This window comes from Tripterygium wilfordii, chromosome 8 (genome assembly GCF_013401445.1).
Source record: "Tripterygium wilfordii isolate XIE 37 chromosome 8, ASM1340144v1, whole genome shotgun sequence".
Lineage (NCBI taxonomy): Eukaryota > Viridiplantae > Streptophyta > Magnoliopsida > Celastrales > Celastraceae > Tripterygium > Tripterygium wilfordii.
The window spans coordinates 123,905-147,854 of NC_052239.1; the positions used below are offsets into that span (position 1 = coordinate 123,905).

General features: G+C 37.9%; 5 protein-coding genes across 5 annotated transcripts; all 5 read right to left on the bottom strand.

The window, feature by feature from the left end:
- Positions 1-3,322: 3,322 nt before the first annotated feature.
- On the bottom strand, positions 3,323-7,693 carry LOC120004583 (molybdate-anion transporter-like). Its single transcript, XM_038853951.1, has 8 exons — positions 7,543-7,693; positions 6,485-6,629; positions 6,210-6,378; positions 4,985-5,255; positions 4,570-4,835; positions 4,255-4,470; positions 3,997-4,099; positions 3,323-3,743 (listed from the first exon to the last, which is right to left on the bottom strand). The coding sequence occupies exons 1-8, from the start codon at positions 7,691-7,693 to the stop codon at positions 3,682-3,684; spliced, it is 1,383 nt and encodes a 460-aa protein (XP_038709879.1). The 3' UTR covers positions 3,323-3,681.
- Positions 7,694-8,164: 471 nt separating this feature from the next.
- Positions 8,165-13,998, bottom strand: LOC120004604 (vacuolar protein sorting-associated protein 26A-like). The gene is made up of 14 exons (XM_038853970.1): positions 13,831-13,998; positions 13,593-13,681; positions 13,472-13,519; positions 13,312-13,386; positions 12,828-12,902; positions 12,631-12,703; positions 11,671-11,715; positions 11,369-11,480; positions 10,489-10,555; positions 10,100-10,144; positions 9,744-9,799; positions 9,250-9,425; positions 8,476-8,826; positions 8,165-8,404 (listed from the first exon to the last, which is right to left on the bottom strand). The coding sequence occupies exons 3-13, from the start codon at positions 13,472-13,474 to the stop codon at positions 8,648-8,650; spliced, it is 906 nt and encodes a 301-aa protein (XP_038709898.1). The 5' UTR covers positions 13,475-13,519; positions 13,593-13,681; positions 13,831-13,998; the 3' UTR covers positions 8,165-8,404; positions 8,476-8,647.
- Positions 13,999-14,600: 602 nt separating this feature from the next.
- LOC120004601 (ATPase family AAA domain-containing protein 1-B-like) lies at positions 14,601-18,314 on the bottom strand. Its single transcript, XM_038853968.1, has 5 exons — positions 17,971-18,314; positions 16,556-16,856; positions 15,654-15,812; positions 15,207-15,502; positions 14,601-15,032 (listed from the first exon to the last, which is right to left on the bottom strand). The coding sequence occupies exons 1-5, from the start codon at positions 18,166-18,168 to the stop codon at positions 14,814-14,816; spliced, it is 1,173 nt and encodes a 390-aa protein (XP_038709896.1). The 5' UTR covers positions 18,169-18,314; the 3' UTR covers positions 14,601-14,813.
- Positions 18,315-19,156: 842 nt separating this feature from the next.
- LOC120004602 lies at positions 19,157-22,540 on the bottom strand. The gene is made up of 3 exons (XM_038853969.1): positions 22,109-22,540; positions 21,158-22,003; positions 19,157-20,698 (listed from the first exon to the last, which is right to left on the bottom strand). Exon 3 carries the CDS (start codon positions 20,672-20,674, stop codon positions 19,625-19,627), a length of 1,050 nt encoding a protein of 349 aa, XP_038709897.1. The 5' UTR covers positions 20,675-20,698; positions 21,158-22,003; positions 22,109-22,540; the 3' UTR covers positions 19,157-19,624.
- On the bottom strand, positions 21,773-22,453 carry LOC120004155 (homeobox-leucine zipper protein ATHB-12-like). The gene is made up of 2 exons (XM_038853423.1): positions 22,109-22,453; positions 21,773-22,003 (listed from the first exon to the last, which is right to left on the bottom strand). The coding sequence occupies exons 1-2, from the start codon at positions 22,451-22,453 to the stop codon at positions 21,773-21,775; spliced, it is 576 nt and encodes a 191-aa protein (XP_038709351.1).
- Positions 22,541-23,950: the final 1,410 nt, after the last annotated feature.

Sequence of the window (23,950 nt, forward strand, 5' to 3'; positions counted from 1 at the left end):
AGTGTAGCTAATCTAGAGCGGGGAAGCACCTACATAATGAAATATACGTTATAGCTAGGTTGGAGATCTCGTTAATTGATTTGTTTGTTGCCAGTGATCGATTGAAAATGATATGATATTATATATATATATATGTTACACGTGGGGAGAGAAATCAATTAATCATGACATTTGTAGTTGCCAAATTATGTGTCATTAGGACTTATTCTATAAGGGTGTCGAGTCATTAATTAATTGGAATTGCAATTGGAACAAGCAATGAATCTATGAAAAAGTGTCTTATCAATTTTTTTTTCATTTCTAAATTCATAATTCATAGACTTAGTAGTAGTAACTTCATCGATGCTATCTATCAAATAAAGGGTAAATGATACTTTTGGTCCCTAGCTCACAGAAGGGATATATAACAACTCAGTCTCTCACGTTCCAAAACGTAACAATTAGGTCCTTGATATTTGTAGACTGTAACTCTGTCAGATTTGGGACAAATCCGGTCAGTCAATTTGTTAACCTGTCACGTTGACCTAACAGATACTGTCAAAATCATCTGACGTGGCATCAAAAAGTTTTAAAAAAACCTTTTTTTAATTGACATTTGCATATGTGAAAATTTTTTATTTGAAAATTACACATAGCACTTTATGCAAAGTAAATAAATTGTAAAAAAAACCTAATTTTCTTTAACTATTGGTCTCTCTGAATGGAATCCGAGAAAACCCTAGAAGCTTCTTGTTCCCCAACACAGGCGCCACCTCTGCCACCAAGGCCATGCCCAGTGACAATCGTCTCCAACCCTTCTCCCCCACTCTCCCTTTATATATACTCCCCTCTCTCCCTCCACCTCCACCTCCACCTCATCTTCTACAACTATCTCCTCTAATAAAGCTCAGACCTTTAACATAAAACCTGAATCTTTCTTCAACCCAAAACTCCTGCCCAGAACCCTCTCCTCCAACCTCGTTGACCTCAGATACCACATGGGTCCCGTCTTTTCTTCCTCTCCGATCAACATTTACCTTATATGGTACGGCCGATGGTTTGCTCCTCATCAAAGACTTCATCCTATCAATCTCTTCACCAGCTGAACCTTCCCCCTCTATCGCCGAGTGGTGGCGCACCGTCGTTGTTTCTTCAGGCTAAACCTTCTTGTGGTTAATCGGTTTTGGTAAATATGGCAGCTCATCTATTAATTATTTTCTGTTTGGTCAACGTGACAGGTCAGCTTGTTGATTGACCGAATTTGTCCCAAATCTGACCGAGTTACAGTCTACAAAGACCAAGGACCTAATTGTTACATTTGGGACGTGAGGGATTGAGTTGTTATACAACCCATTTGTGAGGGACCAAAAGTATCCTTTTACCCATCAAATAAAAGACCTGCTCAGGAAGACCATCTAATTCAAATCCTCTAATTAAGAACATGCCCATGGAACCTGATTTAGTACGTGTTGAGGCTGCTGGGAGGCTAGCTGCGTTATTCATGGTAATGTTGACCTAGGAGACATTTCAGCTAAAAGACTTAATTGAGTTAGAGCTCAGTGAAGGCAGCTGAAGAAAGACAGATCATCGAGGAATGCAGCAGGTTGAAGCTGGATTGAGGACAAAGAAGATATTCATGTGTTTTTCTTGCTTCTGACAGAAGTCGCAAGAGAAGAGATGAAATTTAAAGCTTCACATGAAAAGATCGAGATCCTGTAATTTCTCAATGAGAATCATGGTATAGCTTTTGATCACCTGCTTTTTGGAATTTTGTAGAGTCGATTTATAGTAAAACTATCTATATATGCCCTGCTCATTCATATGTCCTTAATTTTCCTTCCTTCCCCGGCCCTTAATTATAAAAGATGGCTTGAGTTGTAATTGTTTATAAAATTATTGAAAATATATATATATATATATATAGACATCTTCTATTCTAACAATTAACTCAAAAAAAAGAAACATTTATACGTACAAACCTGTTACGTTGGTAAACCAGTTGAGTTCTCAGTTCGTGATAGTAACGAAGAAATGCAGTAGCTAGCTAAAGAAATAAAGAAGAAGCACACAAGAGTGATATTGATTCGGCTCGTCTCTCTCTCTCTCTGAGGTTGCAATAAAGATGAGCCAAATCAATATCACGCCATGTCCACTTCTCCAGGGACTGGGAGCCTTTAAATTGGCTAGTACTACTGCTTCTTCTCATGGCTCTAGCTCGTTGAACATCTTTTACAGGCATCCTCTCTCTCTCTCTCTCTCTCTCTCTCTCTCTCTCTCTCTCTCTCTATATATATATATATATATATATATATATATAGGAAGAACATTAGTGCTAATTCAACTTATTCCACATTTTCAGAGTCAACTTAAAAGGACTATCAAGATAAGAATAATATATCAACACAACATATATAATTGCTAGAATAAGTAAGTAGCTAGCAATTTAAGCATATGGAACAATATATATATGTTTATCATGGGAATCCAATCCTCACAAATCTTGCCACGTGACCAAATTCATGGAAATTGAAACATCATTCAATTCAATGTTCATATATGATGAATTGAGCTTATTTAGTATCGCATAATTAACACGTACTAAATATTTAATTTTGGATCGATCCTCTTCATTTGTCTTTTGAACTAGGTGATCGAGCCTGAGTGTCGACACGCACGTGTGTTGTTCCTGACACCCCGTGTACAAAAAATACACAAATGATGAATCAACTGGCGTCTTGTTCCGGTGCTAAATCACTACCATAAACATTTTTCACAGTATTATCAATTGGGCCCAGGGTTTATAAATAAGCAAATTGTGGCCCAGTGCTCTGCAGACTGGGCTGGTACTAACTAACAAGACTAAAATAGTTTGAATACAGAACGTATTTGCCTTGAAATCCTGGGCTGGATTTTAATGTTCGGGCCTTCTCCGTTGTTGACATTCTTCTCATGGTTTGTTGCCGCTGTGGCACAAGGGACTTGTTTTAAACCATCCGAATTGCCACTATGATATTGATATTTGAGCCTCGTCCATTTGGTGGAAGGATATCATAAAGTTGGTAATTATTATGCATGCTTGCTTGTGTTTTTGAGGTATTTTCCATGATGATTAAGCATAATGAAACAAAACAAATGAATATGTAGATGACAATAAGCATATTATAGCAACATTGAGGATTGAGATATGAATCAGAAAATCTATATTCGATTTCATTTCCAATCTAAATACATTCCTCATGCCGACTTGACTGACCGCCACTTAGACCTTTCTAGCTAGCATTAAAAATTAAAATGACCCGAGCAGCATGCATAGGCAACCAGAAAATGCATGTGAAGCTTTCACTTAATAGATAATTAAAATTAAAAATAAAATAAAATAAAATGTCCACAAAACATTGTACTCTTCATGGATGCTAGTATAAACCCATATTCCAAAAGAATTAACATCAGAATTACGGAAACAGATGAATGCTTGCTTAAGCTTTCCTACAATGAAATGATAACACGAAAGAAAAATATATATAAAGTAATTCATGGATTGTGTCAATATAAGAATAACTGAAGACAGTTTCAATAGCTTAATTTGCCACCTTTTTGTTTTTCAACCTGCTCTATGGAGTGCAATTTGTCGTCTTCTGTTATCTTGTATGCTTCAATATCAACCTGCCAAAATTTCCTGGAGGACTGCCTGCTCAACTTCAATTATATGTTTAAGGGCTCTGCTTCAGTATCATGCTCCTTCATTGCTGTCCATTCTTGTGTCTCTGTACCATTAGAAAATGCCAACTATAAGAACCGATAAATAAGGACAGAAATTTTGGACATTCATGATCCGATTATACCAGGAAGTTTGGGTTCCAGGATATTGGCCACACAAAATTTTCAACTACTTAATGTTACTACTGCCGCGATTCATATTAATTTAACACAAACACCACAAGCTTGAAACAAACCCAGTGTACTCCATTTATATAAAAGCTTGACAGAACTAGAAAATGACAAGAGTGAGGAGCATACTTGGCTTATCTGCAATGGCCAAGAGCCGCCTCTGCAAGATAGATGCCACAAAGAGGAAAATCGAGCACATACCGAACATGACGGTAATAGGGAATGCATCAACCTTCACATGAAAGCAAATAATAAGATAAGGAGAGAGAGCTTTCTCTTACTTTTCTTTTGGGTGCTATGCTTGGGCGGGGCGGGGCCACGATGATCCCCTCAAAACCTTGGTATAATAAAGAAATCGCAGGCCTATTAGTTAAGCAAGGGACTTACATTGTAAAGCACAATGCACACAAATATATTCAAAGGGATGCGGAAAAAGTTCATGATGGTGCTTCTGGCCTCCTCAGGAATATACTGGGACCTCATCTTCATAATGGATGGCCAGAATATTCCTACACAACCTTCAAAAGTACAAAATCCAAGAAGCTGGATACAACCGGAAAAGGAAATGCTTCCACCTTTCACGTTAGAAGGTGCCACCAAGAACTGTACAAAATTAGTGCAGTTAAAGATAAGTGCAAAACAAAGCAAAATCACAAAAAAGAAGAAGATGAAAAACAGAAAGATATGAAACCTTAGACATACATTAGTTACAATAGGAAGAAGAAGCGACACCGAAGAGACCACAAAAACAATCTGCATATAGCTCTCCACTCTAGAGGACGGACGGGCCATCAAACGAGATGCAAGAGAGCTACCCAACATAGAAGCCAACATGAATGTTGCAAAAATAAAACCATGGGGAATTTCCTCATCATTTGGGCTCAAAGCAGGCGTCCAGAGGAATACAAAGGTATACATTGAGCCTTCAAACAGAGACTGGATTGCACCCAGCAATGCAATTTTTTCATCTGAATGACAAAAATGATGAATTAAGGAAGAAAGTAAAAGTGTGACGATGAGGATGACAACCAATAGTAATAGCAACTAGGCACTCATTCTGCCAAAATTTGCCCTAAGCAAATAAATTATTCAGCTTAAAGTACATAATGCATCTTACCAGAAGCAATTGCCACTGCAGCACCCTTGAACTGTGTAAGCAAGTCCTTGCTCTCTGAAGAGTCACCATAGTTCTCTGTCCATGATGATAAGATAATAGCCATACCAATTGCAAGGAAGCATGCAGCAGCATCAAAGGGGGCCACAGGACCAAGAGCAACAGTGTCGACAAGCAAATTTCCTAGCAATCCAGCCACGATAGCAATAAGACCATTGCCAAGAAATATTGCTTTGGAGAAAGTTAATGATAACCATTGTTGGTCAAAGCCCCTCTGCATATATGAAGAAGAAAGCTGAGGAGTTAAAATTTCAAGTGATGTCGATGAAATCAAACATCACTTGATGATTAAGATTTCAAGTGGTGTGGTTGAAATCAAGTGGTTGAAATCAAATCACTTAATGATTAAAACTTTCACTGGGTTTTAACAAAACTGATGGAAAATGCACTGAATGCAACATTGAATGGTAGAACCTAATTAAGACTTCAGACAACACGAATAGGGAAGTACAAAATGATCGTGGCAAGGAACAAACCAAAATAACATGTGAACTCGATACAAAAAAAAAAAACCACCTAAAATTACATTCTTGGCTATAAACGTATAGCCAACCCTTAGGACTTCGGATGTTGAATTCTTTACAATCACCAAAATGGGAAAAAAAAAATCCTCTAAGAAGTTGGAATTCTAAGCCCAGCCTATCACCAAAAGGCAAGCATATAGCAGAACAATGATGCAAAACTAAAAGGTGCATCTTGAGGTGTAAAACCAGAATGGATACTTTTAACAAGTTGCAAGGACTAAAGATAATAGTTATGGAGAGTGTGTAGAAAGGGAAGACTTAAATTAAAATTAGATATTGTAATATTCAAATTCACATGCAAACACGTGGCTCAGTAGTAGAGTAGTTGCATGAGTGTCAACTAGAGGTCACAGTTTCAATTTCTAGAAACAGCCTCTCCACATATTATGTGGGGATAAGGTCTATGTACATTTTGTCTCTGACCTCGCCTACTGAGGGAGCTTTTTAGCACTGAAGTTGTTTACCTATTGTAATATTCAAATTCAACACTGACGATTCAAATTCCCCTAATATATAATAGCATAGATACTACTGGCAGACATCACATTCAAATATATAGGACCCAAAATATTTTTTCTTTCCTTTTCCTAAAGTAGCAAAGAATGATGCATATGACAAGTAAGGACAGAGATATCATTCTTCACCTTATTGTGTTCTGCAACAAGCCAGGACTCAAATGCTGAAAACAGGAGAGAAGTTGCGATACCTCCCAAAACACGGCCTATCATCAAAATTTTATACTGAGGAGAATGCTTCGTGATGCAACTCAGTATATAAGTAATGCAGTATGTCACACAAGCCCTCTTTCGGCCCCTGAATTTAAGAGATAAAAGCATCAAATATTAGCACAAGGTATTCCATTCATGAAGAGGGAGAGACAACGGAAGGGGGAAAAACTCATATTAGAGGAAAATCTTACTGTTCGTCAGCAAGAGAACCAACAATAGTCCCAAACAACATGGAAGACCCAAAACCAGCTATAAAAAGCTGTCCAATCTCCCCTTTTCCATAGCCATACGTACTGTACAGATAATAGACATAAGGACCCTGCAACCAGTCTCCAGCTATTGCCACATAGAAAGTACATAGTCAGGCAAACAATTGCAAGCACATTCATATTTCTTTAATGAGTACAGGAACAAACATGTCCAATATCAGACAGATCTCATATTCCATAATAAATTAAATACAAGGAACCACTATCAAAATAACATTAAACTACTCAGCCTTGATCAGAAATTGTTCGTGCTTGAATGTGCCAGACAGATATTTGATCCATGATTCTGGATCTGGTGCAGTAAAGTAGTTTTGTACATTTAGATTGAGCAAAAGTATAATGTAATGCATGAGTAACATCAAAGCAGCAAGATCTAACAAGTAACAACATAGTTCCTAAAAAATGGTGATCCTCCATAATATTTCTAAGACAACAACTGGAAGGAAAAAGTCGGTAAACTCAGCACTGTGGGCTGCTTTATTCCACGCCCACTGACATTGTTGTGTTAAGCTCATCACCATAAAACAAGAAGCTCAACATTCAATAATTATTAAAAACCAATAAAGCTGATTAGTTTTCCTGTCCCGCATTGTCTGGTACCAACAAGCCATAAACCACATACAGAAACATATAATCCAGATCCGGTGTCACAGCCCCAAAAATCACAATGTAAACAACAAGAAAGGGCACAAATCCCAAGAAACTGCCCAAAAGTCGATCATTCTTCTTATTGTCAGTTAAAGCTCAAATAAACGAGTGATGTAGCCCAGATTCGATAGTTGGGATGCTTAAAAAGTGCGATTTAAATCCCGGTAACACAAACTTACAGAATGGTAACTTGTACTAGGGGTTGATAAAGAATCGAGGAAAAATAGATGAGATGAATAAGTAATAACCAAGAAAAGAGACCGTAATTGAGTAAGATCTAAAGTAGAGAATGAGATCGAGCGTGATGTTGCATATAGAAAAGTAGAAAATACCCATCATTAGACAGTAAACGACAAGGTAATTGTTCTTGAAGGAAGTGAAAGCGGCAGAGGTGGTGATCCGATCCTTGTTGTTCTTGCTGAGCTCCAATGCTGGCACGAGTGCCCCCAACCCCCCAAACACCAAGTAAAAGAACATCTCCATCGCAGTGAGAGTGGGAGGAAGAGAGAGCTGCGTACTCTCTTTCAGTGTCTCTAGAGTGAGATTGTGATTTTGTCAAAATTCCCTTTAGAGGGAGGAAGGGGGTACAATCACCTGTGAAAAGTCCATCGTAGCCATCGAAGACACATGGCACTCATTGTAATGGGGTGGACGTTGTCCACTCTTTTTGATGGGGTGGACCTTAGTAAATTCCGTGAGAGAGTGGAGAGAAAATGATGATTTGTTTGTTTAAGCCAAGGGATAAAAACAACAAATGACTTGGATAATCATATACTACTAGCAGTAGCAGAAGAAGAATACAATTGGATATAAATTATGAATTATGAATGATAGCTGCTACTTTCACGGATTTCCTCGTGCCAATACCAACTTTTAATTTTTAGTGTCGGTGATTGAGTTAGGCTCACACTTTTGAGTTTTCGATAAGAAAAATAAAAAAATAATATATTATTATAATGCAGAAAATAACAGATTCATAAATAAAGGAAATAACATCACCACCAAGCGCAGTATCAAGTGTCAACAACAGATACAAAAACAAAACACTTAACCCAATCAAACATCCAACAAAGGGCTCACGGGCCCCTCTTTAATGGTTTCCCATTCCTATTTGAACCCAACCCCACTGAGAAAACAATCAGATTCCCTCTTTAATTATTGTTTTCCAGAAAATTCAAAAAACAGATGCCACACAATTTATCAACATATGGAAACAGCACCCAAAAACAAAAGAGAAAAAAGAGGGGGAAAAAAAAAAAAAAGGGACCCCTTATCTGTCTCTTGTACACAACACAAATTGGAACATTTCTGAACAAACATGTGACCAAGCAAGCATACAATGGTTCACCACTTTACAAGGTGTCATAAGGCAGACGAGCAGTTTAATCTTGTATCATCCAAATGTCTTGCAGTAATGACATGTGTACAATGCTCAAATCACGAAGTTTCTTGCAGCCTGTATATTGTAACCTCCTGCTGCTTAAAATACCGGCGGTCCTCCTCATCAACCAAAACCAGGTTTAAATAATACTTTACACTGAACTTATTGTTAATGTTGCGATGTGTTGGGGTCAGTTCATAAGGACTTAGAAACAGCCTGATTGGTATTGATTCACCTGAAACAGCAAGTAAGCACTGCTAAGATATTACAACTTTTCTTATCAAAAAAAAAAAGATATTACAACTTTTGGCAGTGACAGCAGAAAGTGTAATGCACCTAAATTCAAATGAAATGAATTCTGCCAAGTAACTTTGGCTGTCCAGATCAATTAAACAGATAAAGCCTGAACTTAAATACTTGCATCTAAATCAAATTAACAGACAAGGCCAAAACTGGGTGCCTGCAATGGCCTATTAGTACACATGGCAGTAACTTGGGCCATTTAAATGAATTAAATAGATAATGCCACCCTGATGCATGCATGCAATGGCATATCTGTGCATATGGCATGGTGGTAGAAATTTAGAAAATGATAACCACTGTTTGGTTGGTGATGCATATACATGAAACTTGCAAGACACTCAATATTTTAACATACCCCTGACTGGAGCACCATCCATCAACTCAAATTTAGCAAGTGTCTCTGTCTCAACATGCGTATTGGCCCCTGATCCTGTAGATTCTCTGCGCCTGATTTCAAGGTCCATATTTTTTATCTTGATTCTTACAAGAAGGAAATATATCTTCCCAATGATTACATCTTTTAGATGATACCTGCATAATTAAATTCCAATCGGCACAAAGCATGACATTCGCCTCAGAAAACAGCCAAAAAAATCAATTTGCATGCCTAAATGATAGAGCAAAACATACAAAGCCACCCCATATATCCAGGTTGTGCTAGAACCATTTAAGAATAGAATCAGACTGTGATAAGAAAAGCACTTTGGCTGAATTAGCAAAAACACAACCAGATGAAACAACAAACTCTTAATATTTCAACCGATACTTATCACACTGATTGGGGTTTAATAGCATAATGACCCAAACAAATAAGCCAGTAAACCTATTTACTACATATGCTCAACTCACTTGCTTTTATTATACTCGAACTCAATGTGTAGGCAATCTTCAATTCCAACTTCCATCTGCACAAAACAGAAAGATTGCAATAAAGTCTAAGGATTAATATAGATCAGCAGTTGTCCAGTGCAAGAAATACGCAAATCAACATCTACAAATATGTAAAGAAAAAAATATAACTTCAAGCAAGAATTCCGTTCCATTCAATGAGCATCTACACGACCCAATTTACTGTCACTGTTATCTCAAACTTCTATGCTGGTCACAGAAATTGCCACAAACATCAAAATGGCAATGTTTGATTTTGTTAACAGTGAAAACTGCACTACATCTTCATGCTACAAAATTTTCAGTTCTGCTCTCACCTTGATGCTGTTGTTGATTGGTGGAGATGGGGAATAGTTACGAACCTAATATACAAATTAGAGATACTTTGTCAGTAACAATTTAAGTAGTTCCAGAACGATAATTTTAACAGAACCGACACAACCAGGATACAACTGCGTTCATTAGCTAATGGCTAAATAACGAGATTATTTTTAATATCCTTACGCAATATAATAAGCACATGAAAAGATGGTTTTGCATGGTGCAATAATTTCCAGAATTACCATGCGCAGAAATGATATTTCATACCAACAAAATTGAACTTTGACTAAAACTATGAAGGATACCAAAAAAAATTAGTATTTTCAAAAAAAATGATGATAATGATAATCCACATATAACACACACACACAGTAAAAAATATTACCATGAAGTCCTGGTACTCAATTATGCTTCCAGCATAACCACGACTTACAGTCACTTTCAGGACATATCTGGAAAGAGCAAATACGCAAATTATTGTTTGATGAGTTGTCAACCATTACATCATTACAAAACTTTCAACCTATCACTAGCCAAACTTGCATCTATAAGGATTTTATATATCCCATAAAATTCCCATATGACTCAAATGAGGGCACTCCTTTTGGAACTCCCAATCTTACCTTCTACGCATCCAGTTAAGCACACTTATAACTTGTAGGTTATTAGTAGAGTGAGTGCAACCTTGTTTATCATCTATTAGTATTAATAAATCACAAAGGCATATCAATTCACACAATGGAGACAACGGAGAAGTGCTATTAAGTTTACTAGCACTATCGTTTCACAAAAGAAAATGATCAAACAATAACTAAACTTTTCACTAGGTACCTGCTGGCTGCGGCTTATGATTTAAATATACTTAGGAATTCAACCGTGGATATGAGTACATATCCCTATCCAAGAATATAATGACAAAAAACACAATAAACAACCATGATACTTCTATCAAATAAGTCAAAAATTCAACCCTATACAGATGCCAGTAATCTCATTATTGTCATAAAAACCATTCAGTCCCTAGCCTAACTTACTATACAAAATGAAATGAGTAGTAAAGCCAGGCTGAAAGGTGCAAAATGCTTCCAACAAATGATTAAAAAGTAGCAGCTGTAACAAAACTATATAGATTCGAGAGCCATAGGACATTTATAAATACTTATGACAGCCAAACTACAAGTAGTCAATGAAACACTACTGAGTATTACAATCAAACAAGAAACACAAATGGGTTTGACTCTAGAATTTTAAGAGTGAGTTCATACCTGAGCCTTACATTCACCCCATTGTATGTCTCGTATGGCATTTCAACAGTGGAAAATTCGAACGGATATGTTTTCCTTTCATATATTTCTCCAGGAACGTCCAATTCACGAACTGCAGGCCATGAACACAAATCACAAAGAGTCAAGTACAGATTCCACGAATTTTTGCAAATTTAAGATAATCAAGGACAAAACCATCCATCACTCAGATGCATATAGAATAGTAGGAGTAGACATTGGAAGTGGTCAAGAAACCCAATCCCATTTGCAGTAACAAAGAAACGATATAAACATATACTCACCAAGGGAAGTGAAGTCATAAAAGTTTCCTCTGTCGAAGTACATCTCTGCAAATAGACACAAAATATATCACAAATTTCATTTCAAAATATAGGAAGGGCCAACACTATTAAGAGATGCCTTCGACATGCAAATTGAAAAAAGAAAAGAAATGAAGAGAGCATCCAATGGCATTCTCGACAAAGAAACTAGGCATCCCTTCCATTCTAATAAAATTTGTCCAATTGAAAGGGGGTTTGAAACTTTGGGGTTGAGAAGCTCTTAAGGTCATTAGAGTACACCATTGACACACATCTTACAAAGAAGCAACTTGACCCAATACTATCAAACTAGTTGGAGTCGTTCATTTCTTCACCATAAGAATAAGAGGGTAGAACGAGGATTGGAAAAAAATTTCATCTAAGTATATATGGCAGTCTGAAGTACAAAAATCAGATTCACATAAACTCAATGAGACAGCAGCTTTCATATAAAAAGGAGGGGGTCAGCAGAAAGATAAACCTAGAACTAGAAGACAGCAGTAAGTATCATCACAGTCAAAGGAATATCATAAAAATGACCATAGGAAAAAATCCAAATGAGTAGGAAAGAGCCGGTTAGCGACAGAACTGACAGCCTTATATCTTGTACTGTTGTACAATGCATGCATTCTATAACCAGCCTTCCAAAAGTTCCTTTTCACTCTCAGTTTATTTTTCCTAAGAGTACTCGAGATTCAGGTCTTGATCATGCCCACATTGCCTGGGTAAGGAAGATCAAGCTAGAACAACAGCTATCTAATGAGTTTTCCTTACAAGAAACTAGGTGCAAAAAACACCACTTCACAAATGATAAGGTCCAGAGAGCTCATCTAAGACAGGATTGAAGTTTGGATCACCAAAGTGAAGCATGTAATGCTAGTTATCCAATCCTATCCTTTCACACCAAATGTACTGTAAAATAGCATTAGGTCAAGAGCTCACCTATTTGACCGAGGAGCTCAATTTTCACACCATTGTGTTCGACCTTCTTTCCTTGAACTGGTTCTACAGAAATCTAGATATGGCAACAAATGAAAAATTATACAATAACAACTTGTAAGTTTAAAATAATGCAATATGGTATACTATATAATGTGCACATCATATTCATAGTAATTCACAAGTACGTCACAAAATACCTTCCCAGCAATATTTTCTTGGCTTTGAAAAAGTGGGACCATAACTGTTTGACCATTTTCCTTCTTTATAGGAACCTAATAACACCAGCATATCAAAAACTAATAGCATGTAATTCTAACTTGCAAATGAATGAATAAAAATAAAAGCTAGAATCAAAACACGGGATAATAGATTGAATTGTTTTTGAACTAAATCCAGAAGCCAACAAAGAACATTTAAGCACAGCAGGCAAATCAAATAGGCAGGTACATAAAGACGATCAATAAATATTTGTTGCTACTGCAAATACATGAATAGTCCGGCATAAACAAGCCTACAATTATCATGCACCAGCATTACAGGTGCATATTTAGTGGGAAATAAAAAAAAAATGCATTTAAGAAACAATGATAAAGTTTGAAAACTTCAGTTTAAAGACTCTTATCGCTTTCATCAACCTTCGCTGGTAGTAGATGAGGATACACAGCGGAAATCAGAGTTTACCTGCTTGCGAGTTTTCCCATCAGTAAATGTGATTGAAATACTACACGACGGCTTGAAAGCACCAATAAGGTAATTCTGGAAAAACAATTTGAGTCCCTAATCAAGAAAATATCAAAAAGCAAAGAACTATAAGTTAGTAACCATCAACAAGATATATTACCATGTTGTTCAAAGTCTTGTCTCAATCCTTAAGCCCGGATCAACACACCTGATGAACCCAATGTCAATTCAATCAAAATCAATACACAGACAAGGCGACAAAGAATACACAAAACAAAAACCTCCGCTAAATTCCCTAAACCCTAACTTTTTATCATACTGAGGCCACAACATTACAATTTCTCACTCGCGCAAATAATTAGATGAAAACCTGAAATAAACACCTTAAAAATGTAAGAAATCCAAGTGAAATGAATGAACTGAAGCGAAATCAGGATCGATTTTGAAAAATGCAGGGCCGGCAAATTTCGGATGAGGAAACTTTGATTGGAGATCAAAATCAAAAAAAAAATGACGCACCCCTCAGAGCTGGATAAGGAATATGATTTGTTTCAATACGCGCCGCTCAGGAAGAACTGAGATCGAAGTGAAGTGACTCAGAGCGAGAGAAGGAGGTTTGATAGGGGAAATTTGACAGTCGAGCTACCAGTTGCCAACGCCAAGCTCAACGTCACGTGGTAGTAGGGGACGCTTTCGTAATTTTGGTATGTCAAAACAAATCCACGATTAAAGTGTGTTTTGCTTTTATTTGAATATATGTACAGTATGAAAACGAGAATTTTTTTGTTTTTGTTTTCTGAAACGGGGAGGGGATAGGCTGATGCATACTATTCTTAACACTCCAATTAGTGATTCGGGTGTGCGTGAAACCAGAAGTTTACATTTAGGGTTTACACGTCTTTAGATGTTATTTTGTGTCTTTGTTTTTTTTGGTAAGGATGTCATTTTGTGTCTTAGTTAAGATTAATCCTAGTTCACTTATTTAGTGCTAAAGGTATCCTTAATTTGATTCACATAATATATAAGTCTTCCATCACTTATATTATATTACCCTGAGAAATTAACCATCTTGCACATTAATAAAGTTATACATTACTGCTAAACATTCTCTAACAAAGTTTTGGCTTTAAAATTTGCCAAAAATATGTTGATAAAACTCATGCGAAGGTGTACAACAACAAGACTTGAACCAACTGACAGAACAAGTTTAAAGGAAAAATCCCATGACCTGCTCTTACAGCTTCGACGGTTCCTAAAAGTACATAGGGGATGATGAAAGATTTAAAGCATTAATGTCAAATCAAAATGTGATGTCCTCAAAGATATATTTGAATATGTAGTAGAGTGGCATGTCAAAACCAAAGTGCAACAATCCGCTTAGGACACTTTTAACTCCACAGAACAAAAGGTAAAAACACTCCATAACTAAGAAATCTAATTTCTCATGTCATGATTATACCAAGACAATAATGTTTCTGGAAAATGTGGGCAAAGACAAGATTTCAAGGATCCTGGCCCTGGGCATCCGATTGAATATTTAATATTTGGGAAACCACAAGCCTAGATAGCTCATTAATTGTAGATTGAACCTGATAATCATCTGTATCTCTAGATCTTGGCAATTGTGAGTTTAACCTACTGTACTCGCTGGCGGCCACCCTGGTCTTTCTCGAGGTCAAAAGAACTCTCTCTAAATCTGACTGCAACATTGGCCTTGGTTCCTGAAAACACAAGCCACGGACCAAATATGCTCAGTATGATGCAAAATGTCAAGGCAAGGAACCTAAATTTACCTACCACTTCACATGCAATGAAGAGAGTTAAATGAGCAGGAGCAACCCACCAACCCAAACATCACTACAGCGGATGGAAACAAAGATTAAGAACCCACTTACAGAAGATTTTTTGCCTTTCTTCTCCTCATCTAGTAGGTCCCTGATTGGGAAGTAGGCTGCTTTCTTACATAGTTCCAAAAGATCTGAACCTGTGTAGCCTTCACACATGCTGGATACGTAATCAAAGTCAATGGTTTCTTCAACCTTCTCGCCCTTCAGAATGACTTTCAGTATCTTGCCCCTCTCTCGCTGGTCAGGCATCCCAATCTCAAAGGATTGAGGAAGACGACGAAGGATCGCTTCATCAAGTTCCGACGGACGATTAGTTGCGGAAAGAACCATAACCCTCGCATTCTCTATAAAAGCAAAGAAATATCAAACTTATCCTATGTAAGACAGAGACATCCTCAAGATAAACCCCTCCCCATTAAGAAAAAAGACAACATTGTTACAACATTAATTAAACTAAACTTCAGAGGGAAAGAAAAAAAAAACAAAAACACTTACGATCTGTGGTAAACCCATCCCATAAAGCCATAAACTCAGTCTTCATGTTTGTTAATGCTTCGTGATCTGTAGTACGACGCTGACCCAAAAAACTATCAACCTCATCAATAAATATAATAGCAGGTTGGAGTTTATAAGCCAGGGTAAATACAGCAGCCACTGCAACAGGATGGCAAAGGATCAATTGTTAGTGATATCAAAAATAAGCTTACATTTGGAAAAAGAAACTGGGAGTGAATATCCAATCTTGCAAGCTTGCTTTGATGATACTTTTGATCACAAAAACAAACTAAACCTTTAAAAGTCCAATCTTAAGGAAAGATGGTTTTATCATCAGAAGCCACTCAACATAGCAAACCATTTTGATGAAAATTTGATCTTCCTCCTTGAAGGGCCATTCACTGTTGACCTCAATGTAAGTTTAGAAAATACAAATGTAACCTTTTTAACTGTCACGCACAGTGCACAAGGCTCCAGAAATAGTTACAATTTACAAAAGATTGGGGCTAGAATATGTAGGTGCAGCTACTCTAGCAGTGTAGACAAGCTCCTTGTGCAGCTAGAACCCGTGAAGCCCAGTTTCCAATGAAGCAACTTCACTGCTGGGCCAAGGTTCACCTTCTAGTACATGAGAAAAATTTATTTAAAACTTACAACTGTGGCAGTGTTGACACGCTCTCTCTCATACTCATTCAGCGGAATATTATCGTATAGTAAGGTAGTCCTCATACAGACTTAAACCAAAAAAAAAACATATTAACACCATCGCAGAAAAGTTCCATTATTATATAATAAGGTAGTCACACACTAAATATAGTAAATTTCATGCAACAGGATAAAGGCGGTTTACCGAATGTACAACACTCACATCGAAGAGGCTATTTCTAGCAATCTAGACTCACCAAGTTTTTGTGCATCACCAAACCACTTGCTCATCAAATTGGATATCCTCACATTAATAAAAATAGCTCCAGACTCTTTTGCAATTGCTTTTGCAAGCATAGTCTTTCCAGTACCAGGGGGGCCATATAACAAGACCCCTTTTTGGGGACCGAGAAGCTTCCCATGTGAAAACAGCTCGGGCCTCCGAAGTGGAAGAATAACCAGTTCATACAAAGCTTGTTTGATGGTTTCCAATCCTCCAATAGTTTCAAATTCCACATCAATGTGATCAGGATTTATAACATCAGAAGCTATCACATCCTGCCAAATTTCGAATAAAGAAGTCAGGCATAACAAGAAATTCTCAACCATTCAAACCTTGGTTTGAATTTTGAAATACGCCACGCAACTGAAACAATTTCTCATGGATAATATTTTAAAACACGTGTCAGATGAGACAGAATTCAAATGGGGGTAAAAATATATAACAATTAACAAAACTAAAAGTGATTGAAAAGATGATGTATATGGGCACCTCAAGCATGCCAATTATGAGAGAATGCCGGATTCATTTGTCAAATACATACTATTGACTTTGATGCTATTGTCCTCATGCTTCATAATTCCAGGACCAACATCAATACAAGACCATGTCACTTCCAACAAAATCCATTAATTCTTTTCATTCAATTTAATGTGTTCCAGGGAAATATCTAAGGAGTGCTCCAATAACAGCGTTTACCATGATAAACAAGGGGGCAGCACAGAAAACACAGCCACCCACACTAAGGAAAGTGGTATGTTGAATAAATGATTCAGAAATCATCAGTTGATCACATACTATAAAATGTCCATGTAATTACTGAATATCTTGTCAGATAAAATTTATGACGGCATAGGTCTTTCTTCAAAGAATACAAAAAGATGTGAAAGAGCCATTTAGACCCCACTTCACGGTTACAGGAACTACAGATGGCAGCTAAGAGTCATCCTAAATTCAGAGAAAAACAACCTCTGACAAAAACAAAGGAATAGCTGGCTAAATCTTTAAAGTTTAAGCAGACAATAAAAAAACAGAAACCAAAAGTAGAAATAATTTCCCCAAATTGAAGAATTCTACACGTGGAAAAAAAAATAGAAACAACGCAAGGTTTCAAATCGCACAATACCAGAATTCCAAACAATCAATATTTTACATGGAAAATCAGTGCTAAAAACCAGTCACCCAAAAATCCCTAAAACCCATTTAGTAGCCCATGCTCAAAGACAACCAATTAGCAATGATAAATGGAAAAGCAAGTTCCTCAATCAGTTGAAAATACATAGTTCACATCCAAAAACCACAAACATCACACGTGCTTAAAACTTGAATATACATATTATCGTTATTCGACGGAGCCTAACACAAACCGATTGACAATCATTAAGTGGGTACCTCATAGGGATTAGTCTGAATGAGAGGACGCCCGAGGCGCTTGGCGATTTCCTTCTTCTGCTCGAGGGCTTTCTTGGAGGCCTCCCGATTGGGGTCGAGGTGTCGGAGCCCCGCGAACAGAACCAAGCAGCTAAACGCCGCACTTGCCGCGTACAACACCAGTTCCTGCAATAATTTCGTCTCCGACGAACCTCTCATCTTCTTAGTTTTTTTTTCCTGATATTGTCTTCTTGGATTAAAAAAATATAATTTCGGACCGTACAAATTCCAAAGAAAGGTTTTGAGCGTTCTTGCCTGGTAAGGAAGAGAGGAGAGAGGAGAGAATCGAGAGAAGAGGTTCTGCAAGCAGCACTTTCTTTGATTTTTTCTGAATTACTGAGATACCCTTATACTTGAGAAATAGTAGACTAAATAATAGAGTTTATTGCGGGGGAGGGTGTTTGGGTAACTTGGCATATTGAGGAGATTATTTTAGGCATAAAATTCATAAGCCTCGCCCTTGGGCTTCTCAAGGGAAGTTTTCTTGTGAGCAAGGGCCCAAGGTTACGTGGGCCTTTAGAGTTTAGACGAGGGAAAACTTTAGTCACACCCCACTTTTTACTAAAGACACCCCGTCAACTGAGTTTTACAAGGGATGGTCAACTCAAATTGGGGTGTCTTTAATAAAAGGTGGGGTGTGACTAAAGTTTTCCAGTGAGTCGCAAAGAGCCACATTGAAAATGTGCTTTGTTCGTCGTTTGAGTGGCTTTTCTGCACCCAAATTTAGAGATACGGAGGATGATACCTGATAGTAATAAGGTCAACAGCTCAAAGACCATATATTAATATTATTATTTCTTCACCGTAATAATATCGATTTCACTAAACCAGGCAGCTTTGGTAATACCCTCTGCCTCTGCATGAAGAAATGTATCGAAACCATAATTCCTTTTTCTCTTTTCTACTTTTATGATTATATTCTTCTTTCTTTTGGTGAAAACTGCTTTTCTTGTCAGTTGTCACCCAATATCGGTCCTAAACCCAAACTTCAACATCCGTGGCCTTTTGAGTTATGTCGTTTGAACCAAAGCTAACACTATTAGTATTTGTCTGACATCTACACTCGCTCAGTAATTTTCTTTGCAAGGAGATCAGGAACAAAAGTAACTCTCAATAAAAAATAAAAAATAAAAACCACCGCAAACCATGACATGACGCCTACAGCAAGCCTTGATTTCATTCATGCACATATTTTTTCTATCACCACCCAAGATGGGCACGTAACATGTCCATACCAAATGTGTTAACATATAATCTACTTGGCTTATCAAATAACTCTACGAAAACAAGCATATGCATTGAGGCATTCTAAGGCGTTTGAAATTTGTCACCAACTCAACTTGCCTCTCCTCTTCCAGCCAAATCAAACAAAGGCAAAACCTTCTCTTCTCGAGACTGAGAGTCTCCGATGGAGCTCCTCCATCAAACAAAACAGTGTTCGATGTAGGGAACAACAGCATGCACTTACCCAAAAACAAAAAAAAAAAAAAAAACAACAGCAGCATGCAATTTCAACTGAAATTATCTATCCACTCAGAATTGCTGCATGAGATATCCAAATAATTCCTTCGAAGCTTTAAGAATTTTCATCTGCATTGCTACATCAAACACAAGCTCACTCACCGTACAGCCGGCGATATTCTTTCTGAGGAGGGGCGCGCCTGAGTGGCGATCTGCTCCTTTCTCTCATATCACGTGCCCATCTACCACGAGGTACAGCTGGTGGCGGAGGTGAAACTGGGGGTGCTACTGCTGCTACATGTGGGGAGTGTGGCTGTCTCTCAAATTCTCTCCTTTCATTATACAAATTTTCCCTACCACGGACTCTATGGCCCCAATTCATCTCCACTGACCTCTCAAAGTTGTCCCTCCTCCTAAATTCATCTTCTGGATAGTTCAGATGATCTCTTCGCATGCTAAGATCAGAAAACTGACCTTCATACCTGTCTGGAGGCAGATCACCAGGCCCAAAATCTCTACGAGGAGGGGAACGGTAGCCATTAGTTCTTCCAGGAGAAAGATCCATTGGAAGGCCAGGGAAGCGCCTATGGGAAGCAAATGGGGGAACTGGACGAGGATATCCCCTACGAGGACTTCCCCCAGGTGCATAGCGAAACCTCTTGCAGCTGTTACATGAGTCTCTTCTTGCAAAATTCAGGTTATTGCATAGATGATCTGGACAAATCCAATCCCCTTCCCTTGGGCGCACATTTGGATTGTTTCTACCCATCCCCTCCCTCCTAAGAAGCCCACGTCCAAATCCAGGCCTCTCAAAACCTCTACCAAACATCCTGCCTCCACCCCTGCCTCTCATATACGGTGGTGAAGGGTCTCGATATCTACCAGGATCCCTTCGACCAGCAAATTCTCGGCTGCGTGGTGGACCACCAGAATTATCAAAGATGGTACTATAGTGATGATCTCCACCCCTTTGGCGTGGAGGAGAAGCAGAATCTGCACGCGTTCTAAATCCACGATCATGGGAATACCGATCAGAGTGGGAATACAGGGGAAGGTCATGACGGACTTCACCAGGCTCGTAATCGCTGCCACCAGCACGGACACCTCCCGTGCCTTCACCATCGCTGGCAGAGGGCCGTATAACAAGGCTGCTGAGGAGAGGTGGGCGGTGCGGTGTAGTTTGGTCCCTATCCCATGAACCCATAGTTTTCTGTGTTGTGTCTGATTCCTAGATAGGAAATAAAGAAATTTCTAAGTATCCAAGGGGGAAAAGGTTGTTAACAAAACATGATAAGTTGTGAAAGCCATCCAACTCCAAGGAATGCATTTATAAGGCTGCAAATCACCATCCGGAGATTCAACGGAAAACAATGATAGGATTTCAAAAGGAAATTGTAGAAAAATCAGCCATTAAGATGGTCGGAGTTTAAACTAATCCAGGTTAGAGATTCAAATGCCTTGTATCCTAGGAAATTCTCAAATAATACAAGGTGAAGTTGAGACAAAGGAAATCAAAATTTTAATATGTCGGGCAACTTTCAACACCCGTCAACCCAGATAGCAGTGTAATGATATCTTAAAATCATACACCGTAGACACGGCCGGCCTTCTTCGTCTACCAATTTGAACAGATCTTGCAATTGAAATTAATTCATTCACAAAGCAAATACATAGGCAAAGAATATACCTGTGCAAGATTTAGACCTTATCTTTCGTTTCGGGGAAGCTCGGGTTTTTTCCGCTGCAAAATCCGATCCGACATGAAATCCTAAACCTCTGCTCTCTAGGTCTTGAAAATGGCAGAATTGAAAAGATGCGATGGATGGCCGCTAACTATCGAAGTCGAAACCCCCCAAAACACCATTGTAGCCCTAACTAAGTGTAACGCATGAGTTTTGAGTTGGGCTTGGTTTTATATGGATATATCATTATTAATTGATAAATCATAATCGAGCCCAGCCCAGCCCAGCCCAAGTTAGGTCCTTTGGTTTTCCGTCAGATGCAGCCCATTCATTAAATTTTAATTTTCTTTGTTGGCCCAATCCATTCTTGAAGACCTAAAAGGGAAAGGGAAAAGTGAATGCACATGGCCCAAACAATAGCCCAATAGGCTGTTCAAGGCTTGCCTTTTCAATGTATATATTTGGATTTGGATGTATGGAAATATTGGGTTCATTATAATCATAATGTACTCTTTATCGTCTTTCCTTCCCTTATATAAAAAGGAGTGCATATATATATAACAACTCCTCCATTATATATATTGCATGAAACTTAATTTGATGCATGATGGATGAATTGATCAAGCCCAAAAGTCTAACCACTTGGAATTATTACATGAAATGTCCAATAATCCGCCACCACCTGGTTCGAAGCTGTAATAACAATTCTCAGGATTATCTTCCCTGGAACCCATTTTTAGATGATCATGTCCCTCAACTACTACTTGATCATCATCAGTCTCACACTTGTTGTTTTTGCTTGTATGCCCAATATCATGGGACTCATCCAACGTTTTACTCAACTTGTGCAACTGCATGCATGTAATTCAAAGATCAACATGTATATATATCGATCACATAAATAAATATAATTAAGAAAGAAGTAGCAGTAGGCTAGAGGGTAGTAAGTTAAGTACCTGTGAAAGCAAGGTTTGTCTCTCCATCTCCAAGGACTGAAATTGAGAAGCTAAGGTTTCATATTGAGCTCTCAAAGTAGTGTACTCTTGCTCCAACTGTTTAGACTTGAATCTTGCTCTCTTGTTCTGAAACCATATACCAACTTGACGAGGTTCAAGTCCAACTTTTCTTGCCACCTCAACCTTCTTTCTTGGCTCGAGCTTCGCCTCTGACTTGAAAATTGACTCCAGCAACCTTATCTGCTCGTCACTGAACCTCGGCTTCCCCTTATTTTTCTTCTTATTATTCATCTTCATCTCATTTGAACAATAACTAGTTTGTGTTTGCTCTCTACCCTCCTCCATTGTTGTTTAGTTTTCTTAATATAATTAGGATTCCTTATTCCTTTTTCTTTCTGTAGGTATAGTTATGGATATAGATAGAAGAAGATTACTCTAGTATTAATTAAGTCTATATATATATATATATATGAAGAAATTGAAATTAAGCTAGCTAGGTAGGTAGGTAGGTGGTTGTGATATACATATGGTCGCTTTCAGAGGAGGATCCGACCAATGAGGTTTGATATCGTATGGATTTCTCCTCCTTTGTGGATTGTGGACGTCTCTGTATCTAATTATTAATTAATTAGAACAAATGAGGTCTTTAGTTGAGAAGGTGACAGCCATCATATTCAAATATATATAATTATTCATTAGTGTTGGGATTATTGGGCAAGAGATGATGATTATGATGATGATGATGTGAAAGAGTATCGCCTGATATGGACAAAACATATAATTGAGTTGTCGTCATTATAATAATCCCACCAATAGCAATCCAATAAAGAAACAATTAGGTCTTGCATTTTATCGCTAATTGAGCAATAATACCCAGCCTTAATTTGTATATATTCAATGATTTGTCATTTCTTTCTATTTATATGATGTTGCAAGTGAAAAAGCAATTCTAAAAGTTGTTCATGTGTCCACGTAGCAAGACAAGACAATCATGATAGGGATCTCAAAAGCTAACTGATATCTCAGCTGCTATGCACATATTAGTTAGGTTTGGGTATGGGTATGGGTATGGATATGGGTTTGGGTGCTTGAACCATATTAGTTGGGTTTATGACATCGCCCTTTGGAGAAAAGAAGAGGCAAAGCCAGCCCTTGTATGACACGCCTCAATCACCTATTTCTTTCTCCAAAAGCACTCTCAATTACCTTTGACTTTGCTTTCATTCTTTCAAATCCCTATGCTTCTTTTTTCTTATTCGATTTATCATTTACTACTACAGTACTACTAGTTTATTATATTTTCTATTTTCAATTCTTATAATGAATTGACCAACACTTGGAAGTTGGATCTCTGTGTCTGTGTCTGTGTGTATATGATCTCTCTTCCTTTATGCAATGAAATTGGCCGCTCCTATTTATATATTGGCTTTGGAGCTGACCTTAACATCTGGGGCCCAAATAAATTACCCTTCAAAATTCTGATCAATTGTCCACGTGGCTGACTGATATTCTTACCTGCCGTGTCCTGTAAAACTTGGTCGGTTGAGTTGGTAAATACTAGGTCTAGGACCCTCTCCTCTCCTCAGTCCTCTCTCTCGATAAAAGGTTTAGGGCTGGTTGACCAAACCAAACACGGCATAAGGAATCACCATCAGCGATCGTGGTGGTGGAAGTAGCAAATATTGACCTCCACACCACATTATATATATAGCGTGTCGACTACTTGTAGCTGTAAATCAAAAATCAAAGTTCCACAGTTTTAGAATAAGAATAATAAAAACAACCAATCTTAGACTTAGACGGCAATAAATCTGGAAAAGCACTTTGTGACGTGTAAAAAAT

Coding starts and splice junctions, on each gene's coding strand:
- LOC120004604 (XM_038853970.1), bottom strand. Junction 12,704..12,827: donor AAGAAAATATTGCTGGGAAG/GTATTTTGTGAC, acceptor TGCCATATCTAG/ATTTCTGTAGAACCAGTTCA. Junction 11,481..11,670: donor TTATGACTTCACTTCCCTTG/GTGAGTATATGT, acceptor CATGGCCTGCAG/TTCGTGAATTGGACGTTCCT.
- LOC120004602 (XM_038853969.1), bottom strand. CDS start 20,674: ATGGGTTCATGGGATAGGGACCAAACTACACCGCACCGCCCACCTCTC.
- LOC120004155 (XM_038853423.1), bottom strand. CDS start 22,453: ATGGAGGAGGGTAGAGAGCAAACACAAACTAGTTATTGTTCAAATGAG. Junction 22,004..22,108: donor GACAAACCTTGCTTTCACAG/GTACTTAACTTA, acceptor ACATGCATGCAG/TTGCACAAGTTGAGTAAAAC.
- LOC120004583 (XM_038853951.1), bottom strand. CDS start 7,693: ATGGAGATGTTCTTTTACTTGGTGTTTGGGGGGTTGGGGGCACTCGTG. Junction 4,471..4,569: donor TTCTTCCTATTGTAACTAAT/GTATGTCTAAGG, acceptor AATTTTGTACAG/TTCTTGGTGGCACCTTCTAA. Junction 3,744..3,996: donor GGCCATTGCAGATAAGCCAA/GTATGCTCCTCA, acceptor CTAATGGTACAG/AGACACAAGAATGGACAGCA.
- LOC120004601 (XM_038853968.1), bottom strand. CDS start 18,168: ATGAGAGGTTCGTCGGAGACGAAATTATTGCAGGAACTGGTGTTGTAC. Junction 16,857..17,970: donor TTCAGACTAATCCCTATGAG/GTACCCACTTAA, acceptor GAAATTTGGCAG/GATGTGATAGCTTCTGATGT. Junction 15,033..15,206: donor AGAAAGGCAAAAAATCTTCT/GTAAGTGGGTTC, acceptor TTGTGTTTTCAG/GAACCAAGGCCAATGTTGCA.